The sequence below is a fragment of the Danio rerio genome, chromosome 23, assembly GCF_052040795.2.
Source record: "Danio rerio strain M-AB ecotype USA chromosome 23, GRCz13ab, whole genome shotgun sequence".
NCBI classification, from domain to species: domain Eukaryota; kingdom Metazoa; phylum Chordata; class Actinopteri; order Cypriniformes; family Danionidae; genus Danio; species Danio rerio.
In genome coordinates, this window is record NC_141043.1 from 26,012,378 (window position 1) to 26,021,925 (window position 9,548).

General features: G+C 48.1%; 1 protein-coding gene across 1 annotated transcript; it reads right to left on the reverse strand.

The window, feature by feature from the left end:
- Positions 1–443: 443 nt before the first annotated feature.
- LOC147838207 (uncharacterized) lies at positions 444–7,337 on the reverse strand. The gene is made up of 2 exons (XM_087307124.1): positions 3,541–7,337; positions 444–1,824 (listed from the first exon to the last, which is right to left on the reverse strand). The coding sequence occupies exons 1-2, from the start codon at positions 4,331–4,333 to the stop codon at positions 1,715–1,717; spliced, it is 903 nt and encodes a 300-aa protein (XP_087163250.1). The 5' UTR covers positions 4,334–7,337; the 3' UTR covers positions 444–1,714.
- Between the last annotated feature and the right edge of the window lie 2,211 nt (positions 7,338–9,548).

Below are 9,548 nucleotides of genomic sequence, written 5' to 3' on the forward strand. Positions count from 1 at the left end.
AAACGCGGGCTGACCAGCGGGCAGACCTACAACGTAGTGGGCCAGCAAGTGACTCCTCCGCTGAGTCAGTGCTGGGGGCCACGGAGGAATCTGCAGGGCTCACCTGACGGGGAACTTTACTGACAGATAAAAAGGCGCACGCACCTCCGTGTTAGGGAGAATGGCGCAGCAAGCGTGTTTCAACACCCTACCGAGTTGTTTCCTCAATCACCAAAGGGTTACCTAATACCCTTGAGGAAACCGGCTCCACTCGCAGATTGTAAAACCTTGCAAATGTGTTGGGTGTCGCCCAGCCCGCAGCTCTACAGATGTCTGTTAGAGAGGCGCCGCGTGCACGCGCCCAAGAGGATGCAACGCTCCGAGTGGAGTGTGCACGTACTCCCGGGGGACACGGCTGACCTCGACTCGAATAAGCGAGTGAAATGGCATCCACAATCCAGTGGGATAATCTTTGTTTCGATACGGCACTTCCCTGCTGCCGACCGCCATAACAGACAAAGAGCTGCTCAGATGATCTAAAATTCTGAGTACGGTCCACATAAATGCGCAGAGCGCGAACTGGACAAAGTAAAGAAAGGGCTGGGTCTGCCTCCTCCGGGGGCAGCGCTTGCAGGTTCACTACCTGATCTCTAAAGGGGGTGGTAGGAACCTTGGGCACATAACCGGGGCGGGGTCTCAGGATGACGTGAGAGTAATCCGGCCTGAATTCCAGGCACGAGTCACTGACCGAAAATGCCTCCAGGTCCCTGACCCTCTTGATGGAGGCCAACGCAACCAGCAGAGCTGTCTTCAGGGACAGAAATCTTAGAGATACTGATTCGAGTGGCTCAAAGGGATCGGATCGCAAACTCGTGAGAACGAGGGCGAGATCCCAAGAGGGCATGAGAGGGGGGCGAGATGGATTAATTCGCCTAGCACCCCTAAGGAACTAGATGACAAGGTTATGCTTTCCCACGGTGCCGCCAGCTACCGCGCTATGATAAGCGGAGATGGCGGCCACGTAAACCTTGAGAGTGGAGGGCGACAGCCTGCTGTCCAACTTCTCTTGAAGGAAAGAGAGCACAACACTAATCTGGCAATTTCGGGGGTCTTCTCTGCGAGAGACGCACCATTCAGTGAATAGACTCCACTTCAGGGCGTAGGCGTGCCTCGTGGAGGGGGCTCCAGCCTGAGTGATGGTATTAACCACCGCAGTCGGTAGGTTACCTAAGTCTTCCTCGCGTCTAGGGACCACACGTGGAGGTTCCAAAGATCGGGGCGAGGGTGCCAGATGGTGCCCTGTCCCTGAGAGAGTAGGTCCTCTCTCAAAGGGATCCGCCAGGGGAGGGCCGTCGCGAGGAGTGAGAGCTCTGATATCCAGGTCCGGTTGGGCCAAGGGGCGCAACTAGCAGAACCTGTTCCTCGTCCTCCCTGACCTTGCACAGAAACTGCGCGAGCAGGCTCACTGGGGGAAACGCATACTTGCGCATGCCCCGAGGCCAGCTGTGGGCCAGTGCATCCGTGCCGAGAGAGCCCTCGGTCAGGGAAAAAAACAACTGGCAGTGAGCGTTCTCGGGGGAAGCAAACAGATCGATCTGGGCCTCCCCGAATCGCGCCCATATCAGCTGAACAGACTCGGGGTGGAGTCTCCATTCTCCAGGGCGTAACAGCTGTCGTGAGAGCGCATCGGCTGCACGATTGAGCATGCCTGGAACGTGAATGGCGCGCAGCGATTTCAGCCGCGGGTGACTCCAGAGGAGCAGACGGCGGGCGAGCTGAGACATGCGGCGAGAGCGCATACCCCCCAAGCGGTTGATATTCGCCGCCGCCGCCATACTGTCCGTCCTGACCAGCACGCGTTGCCGCTCCAGCACCGGTAAAAAGCGGTGGAGAGCGAGGAACACTGCCAACAGCTCTAGGCGATTGATATGCCAATGCAGCTGGGCACCCTTCCACAGGCCCGCAGCCGCATGCCCGCGACACACGGCCCCCCAACCCGTGTTGGAAGCATCTGTTGAAACAACAACATGGCTAGACGCCTGTCCTAGAGGCACACCGGCCTGTAGGAACGAGGGGTCGTTCCAAGGTCTGAGGGCGTGGCGACACAGCGCAGTAACCGAGACCCGGTGTGTGCCCGCGTGCCATGTGTGTCTGGGGACCCGATCGTGAAGCCAGTGCTGAAGTGGTCTCATATGGAGCAACCCGAGCGGCGTGACGGCGGCTGCGGATGCCATATGCCCCAGGAGCCTCTGAAAGAACTTCAGTGGGACCACTAGTTTGCTGTCGAGCTCCCTCAGACAGTTCAGCAACAGGCGAGCGCGTTCCTCGGAGAGGTGCGCTACCATGGTGTTCGAGTCCAGCTCCATCCCGAGAAAAGAAATCCTCTGCACGGGGGCGAGTTTGCTCTTTTCTCGGTTGACCTGAAGCCCCAGTAGGCGGAGATGCCGAAGCACCTTGTCCCTGTGCATAATCAACTGCTCCCGCGAGTGGGCTAAAATCAGCCAGTCGTCGAGATAATTGAGTATGCGAATGCCCGCGAGCCGAAGGGGCGCTAGGGCACCCTCCGCGAGTTTGGTGAAGACCCGCGGAGACAGAGAGAGCCCGAAGGGGAGGACCTTGTACTGCCATGCTCGACCCTCGAACGCAAACCGCAGAAATTGGCGGTGGCGTGGAAGAATGGAGACATGGAAATACGCGTCCTTCAGGTCTATGGCTGCAAACCAATCCTGAGGACGAACGCATTGGAGAATGCGCCTCTGCGTGAGCATTCTGAACGGCAGCCTGTGCAGACAGCGGCTCAAAACGCGCAGATCTAGGATTGGCCGTGACCCACTGCTCTTTTTGGGTACGATGAAGTATGGGCTGTAAAACCCACTCTCCATCTCGGCTGGAGGAACCGGCTCGATTGCACCCTTCGCCAGGAGGGCAGCAATCTCCTCTCGCAAGACAGGGGCGGACAGGGGGTTGACCCTGGAGAAATACATGCCCGTAAACTTGGGGGGCCGTTTCGCGAACTGAATCACGTAACCGAGTCTGATTGTGCGTATGAGCCACCGCGAGGGGCTGGCCCGCGCTAACCAGGCAGGCAGAGCCCTCGCTAATGGAGTCATCGCTACAATCGCTGACGTACCAGCGGTGGGGCAGCGTGGAGTGGGTGTGCTGATCCGGGAAGCACGAGGGTCCCGCGGAAGAGCTGGAGGAGAGCGATTCGCTCTGGCTCCGCACCCTGACTCCGGAGAGGGGGCTGGAGGGCTGAGGGAAGGGACCGTTCCCCCAGCGCTCGTGAGCCACTGGCGAAGCACGTAGAGTCTGCGAGCCGGAAGGCAGCGCGTCCCGGACTGGCAGAACTCGTGCAGTCACATCCGGGGAAGGGAAAAGGTGCTCTTTTACTGATGTTTTGGTGGCACTGAAAAGTACCGTTGTTATTGGGGCCCCGCCCTCCAGCGGGGAAAGAGCAAGTTTCCTCTTCTCCAGATGGCCTGTCTCAGGGACGCTTCGCGGTCTGTTTACCGGACTTAACGGCGCCCTGGGCAGGAGGGGCTGCCTGCTTTCGAGGTGTACGCCGCGCACTCGTTGGCGGGCGCCCTCGGCGAGGAACAGCGGAGGTGGATGGCTCGGCGGGCGGAGCGGGCTTACGGCCACGCCGATAGATGACATTGCCCATCGCATCCGACTGCTCTTTCACCGCCTTGAATTCCTGGGTGAATTCACCGACGGTGTCGCCGAACAGGCCAGCCTGGGATATGGGCGAGTCAAGAAAGCGAACTTTGTCAACATAGCGCATATCGGCCAGGTTTAGCCAGAGGTGGCATTCCTGAACCACAAGTGTGGACATCGTCCTCCCCAGCGCACACGCGGCGGACTTAGTAGTCCGAAGAGCATAGTCGGTCGCGGTGCGCAGCTCATGTAATAAGCTTGGGTTGGACCCGCCCTCGTGCAGCTCGGCCAGCGCCTGCGCTTGGTAGCGCTGGTAGGTGGCCATCGCATGCAAAGCAGAAGCAGCCTGGCCCGCAGCCTTATAAGCTCTGGCTCCGAGGGAGGCAGACAACCTACAGGCTTTGGACGGGAGGCGGGGCAAACCCCGCCACGTAGAGGCGCCGCGCGGACAAAGATTGACCGCGATAGCGCGCTCCACTGACGGGATCGCCTCATACCCCCTGGCAGCTTCGCCGTCAAGGGCGGTGAGGGCGGAGGTACACGCAGCACGGGCAGAGAAAGGTGCCCTCCAAGACTGCGTGAGCCTACTGTGCACTTCCAGGAAGAAGGAGACGAGAGGCTTCGAAGGCTTCGCCTTCTGGTCCTCTACGTAGCACCCATCTAGTCGGTCCGGCCGCGGAGCTGGGGGATAAACCATCTCCAACCCACGGCCGAAGCAGCCCGGGAAAGCACGGCTAACATGTCCGCTTCAGGATCCGATTTGACAGCGCTCACCTGCCCGGAGGGGGCAAGCGGGTCCGGATCTTCGTCGGACAGTGAAAGCCCACCCTCCGATGCCGCGGAGGACATCTGATCTCCGGTGTCAGCGAGTGTGAGAGCTACCATCTGGTTAGACGGATCACTCCCACTACCCGAAGCTTGGATGGAGCGCCGTGAGGAGCGAGAGGTCCGCGAGCCCGTGGGCGGCGGATTATCTCCCGCTGGAACCCTCAGATCTGCCCGAGCGCCCTCTGCTTTTTTAGAACAGGAGGCAACTGGGGTGGCTCGCTCTCTTGCGAAAGTTAGCCGCGATCTTAGCTGTGCAACGGTCATGGCATCGCAATGACGACATGAACCGCCCGTGAGCACCGCATTAACATGCTGGACCCCCAAACATGCAATGCAGTGATCGTGTCCATCATCCGGAGCCATGAAACCCCCGCATCCAGAAACGCACAGTCGGAGCGCCATCCTGAAAAGGACGTGCTGCACGACTGTGTTGCTCTTTTAGGAAAGTTTGCAACAATACGCACCGCTCTGGAGGACCGGACCCAAAGAACCGCAGGCAAGGGAGAAACCCAGCTCGACCGTCTGCCACCGCGAAGACCCACTCTGGACCGGGAGACACACTCGTTCGCTCTGAAGTGCTGAACAGCAAGAGGAACCCTCATCGACTCACTCAGAAAGGATCTGAAGCGAAAAGGATGGCGTTTGCTAGCTTCAGGTGTGCTTATATGCTGAGATAATTGCAGATGCCGCACACCTGCGCAAGCTTACGCTGCCAATTAATTTCATTCATTGGCCCGTTCAATACTCTCCAGACAAGCGGCTTCTGATCCGAATCCTCCCATTCGTGGATTTCATCCACTTTATGGCACTGAAGTTCCCCAACCGAAGGGGAACTAGTGTAACTCCATTCTGTTTTAAATGAGATTATTCTTTGTTTTTTACGGTAATAAGTTCATTATAAAATGAAAAAAATAAAATAAAATATCCATGGCAACTATATTTACTTTTCGCTCACTTGCCTCAATCAAGTTTGGTTTTTGGCCCTTCATAAGAAAAAGTTTAGGCACCCCTGCTCTGGAGAAACAGAATATAAGTGACACAACAGTGAGCGTGGCTTGTTTTTTTTCTACAGAGAGCTGAGTGGATGTAGTTACGCAGGCATTTATTTCAGAAGCATAGGCAAAAGGGTTATTATAACCTAACAAACTTCTCCTCCCCAGTTGGAACAGCGTGGTTAAATATGTTAGCCCCGCCCATTTGCTAAGTTTACAGAATTTGATAGTTTAACTAAAAAAGAGCAGGAAATGCAATTTTATATTTCGATTAAAGATTAGAAGGGCAAACGGCATGCACAGATGAATCGTTCACCACAAAACTAGCAATGTGAGCTAACAAAATCATATGATTAGTTTTGATTTTATGGGGACTTGTTAGCTTACAACTTTTAAAGCTGATTTAGGACACAGTTAATAATCCCTCATCAACACTCAAGTTTGAGTTTATCACACTGACCATGAATATGCTTTGTTAGGCTCCTTCTGACCTGTAACAAAAAAAAATAAAAAACTTGGAGCTTCTCTTCTTTTATAGTTTGATTAGCATAAATGCATACTTCCACTGGATTTGATTCACATTTTTTCTGTATTTGTTTTGTTGTTTTTAATGTTATGAAAAAATGTAACGGCAACACAGTCACACAGTGGGTAGCACGATCGACTCAAAGCAAAAAAGGTTGCTGATTCTGGGTCAGTTGGCATTTCAGTGTGGAGTTTGCATGTTTTCCCTGTGTTTGTGTGGATTTCCGCAGGTGCTTTGGTTTCCCCCAGTCCAAAGACATGCACTCTAGGTGAATTGAATAAGCAAAATTGAATGTATGGTGTGTGTGTGTGTGAATGAGTGTGTATGGATGTTTCCTAGTGTTGGGCTGCGGCTGGAAGGGCATCTGCTGCAAAAAACATATGCTGGATGAGTTAGCGGTTCATTCCGCTGTGGCAACCCCTGATTAATAAAGGGACTAAGCCAAAAAGAAAGAAATAAAAATTAAATTATTTTACATGTTGACAGGAAAGAGACCAATTTATACAACAAACAAAAACATAAAACATTATGAAAACATGATTTTTATAAGGAGGCCTGCCTCCAAAGCCCACCCCTAACCCTGCACCTCATTGGAGAAAAAGCACATTGAGATTGTACAAATTGATATGACTTAGACACTGAATCAAAAAGTTACAAACTGCCCAGAGATTGTGTTGATTTGTCCATATTTGGACCAATCCAGCAGGCACATAACGTTAGATTAACGTTGTACCCCAACTTCGTCAGGACATTGCATTTTGTTTGGAAATGAAAATCAGTTTGATGTTAGAACCCAGAGTCAGGTCGAACATTAGTGTTCAACATCCAACTTAAAATCAACCAAATACCAACATCTAATGAAGTTAAAGCTCAATGTTGTGTCGATGTTACAGCTATGATGTCAATCAGACTTTGGTTTTTGGTTTATCTGATGATTAAATGTTAGTATTTGACTTCAATATGACGTTTATTTAAGATGTTTGCTCGAACGTTGGACTTTGGTCACTTTCTTACACAACCTAAAATCAACCTAAAATCTGACGTCACAACCTAAAACAAACCTAATATTAACATTTTATGACGTTGTGTGCCTGCTGGAAACTTATGTGTTATGTTAAGCCAGAATTTTTTTTAGAGTGTAGTTTTAGTTTTTTTAGGATACATTCCTTTTAAATGGTTTGTTTGAATCATTTATGTATGCTGATCTGAAACTGAACTGATCATTATATAAAAAACCTTTAAAAATAATTGTAAAAACACATACATTTGAGGACATAATCACTCTCATCTGCAAGATGTATTCGTTTTCAAATATTTCTATTTAGGATATTTTAACTGTACATTAAAGTTATTATTAAAAGATGGATGTGTGCTTAGTCAAATTTGTGCAGAGTGTAAAGAACTATGTGTTGAATTAATTGTACTGGGGATGACCAGTCTGCAGTTTGTAAGCTCTGCAATGCTAAAATTTTGTAAGGTGGAACTTATAGTAACTTATTAAGTTACTATATGCAGAGTCTGCTCTGGAGACAACTTCAAGTCTGCATTGTGGAGTCTTCTATTCCTCCATTACCCTCTTCAGCAATTTAATTAAAGAATGAGAAATGATTGAGTTGACTAGAAACTCAATTACCTCACCGTTATCTGTGTGGCAAGTCATAAAAAACATTGAATTTTTTTGCACACATTGTGAGTTTAGGTACAGAAGTACCTGCTTTGCCCTTTGTGATATTTCCTAATATCCTGTACCTCTGTGGATTATCTCTCCTGGCGTGACCAGACTGCGGAGCCAATGTGCCCCGGGGGACAAATCGGCCTGGGCGGCGCGCTAATTGAAACGTGTCGGCGACTCATTGACGTCTTGGCTCTTGTTTCAGGGCTATTTCAAACCACAATGCTGATTGCTGGTTTCAGATCACGAAGGGAAAAATCAATATGGCCTGAGAGACCAGGAACTACTCTTTGCAGGTTTAACTCTTGCTGGATAAGTAGCATACAGATAGGCCAACAAGCACACGTGTGTTGGAAAAATGTGTTAGAAAAATACTATGGACACAATAATAGACTTATTTGAACAACTTCGGAGCATTTCATTCAAGAATCATTTTTTTAAAGAAATGTTCTACTGTTTTATAAATCTCAAGTAATAGTACAAATGATAGACAATATAGGTAAACATTATTTCTGATTTAAATTGCAATGCCATACTTTGCTTGTGTGTTTATATTGCATGTCTTACATGCTATGCTTTTTTTTTCACACTTTTGTCTGATGTTGTTTTTTCTCTTTGAATCTGTGAAAACAGCAGCAAACATCTTAATAAGTGTTAGTCTGCTGGTTATCTCAAAATCTCGCACATTTCAGCTATCGGTGTGGCCTAAATAAATGGCCTATAAATGCAATTTTGTGGAGAGTTAACTTGTTTTTCTTTGATACCCTCCACATATAGTTAGATCTTTTCTAAAGTGGATTTGCAGATGAGATAAGGAATAATTTATGTTCCTTTCACAGCTTGGTGCAAACATCCTATGGCATTTTTGTCAATAATGTTTTTTCCTTTTATTTTTCCATAGTTTTTATTCAAACAATGATTATCATGGCCAGTGCTGCATATGACATACAGTGCTATAAAGCCAATTTGGCTTTTTCTCACCTTCTCTGTGAGTATTTACACTTTAAATGAGTCATTAGTAAATACGCGGTTATTCATTTTTGTAAATTACACAGTATTTAACTGTAATATGAACTGAATTTAACTGTACGACAGGTATGTAGTATGTAGTATGTGTATTACTGTAGTAAGTTTACTGTGTATGTTTCACAGTAAAGATTTACAATACTGTAAATACATACACAGCAAGGTAAATGTTGCTGTAAATGTAATTACAGTATTCTACTGTAATTGATTTACGGTGAGTTACTGGCAAACTCAACTGGATTATGAACTGAATTTTACTGTAGGATAGTTACACAGTATGTTACTGTATTGTAAAGTTGCATTGTGACAATTACTGTATATTTTACAGTATGCAGTACGGTAAATACAAACGCATCAAGATAAATGGTGCTGTAAATGTAAATACAGTTATTTTGCTTTAATTAATTTACAGTAAGTTTATGGTAAACTGATCTGTAATATGAACTGAATTTTACTGTAGGACAGTTATGCAGTATGTTACGGCATTTTAAATTTTAATTGGGACAATTACTGTATATTTTACAGAAAAAGATATACTATACTGTAAATAAATATACAGCAAAATAAAGTGTGCTGTAAATCTAAATACAGCATTTTTACTGTAATTAATTTAAAGTAAGTTTCTGGCAAACTCTTGCTAATAGATTCTACAGGTAATTGTTTACAGTGTACTGTACTTGACATGACGTCAGTGTCTTAGCCTACAACAGCTACAGATTTAATGTCCTGATACACTTTAAGCAAAAATTCAGGAACAAAACTTGTGTGATGCCGTTTTGAACAAATCAAGCTAAAGTTTATTTAGAGTTTGTTTCAGATGTTCAAAACAGCTTGACAAAATGAACTTTCCAAAAAATATTTGCTTTGG

Coding starts and splice junctions, on each gene's coding strand:
- LOC147838207 (XM_087307124.1), bottom strand. CDS start 4,333: ATGGTTTATCCCCCAGCTCCGCGGCCGGACCGACTAGATGGGTGCTAC. Junction 1,825..3,540: donor CCCGCCAACGAGTGCGCGGC/GTACACCTCGAA, acceptor CGTGCTGGTCAG/GACGGACAGTATGGCGGCGG.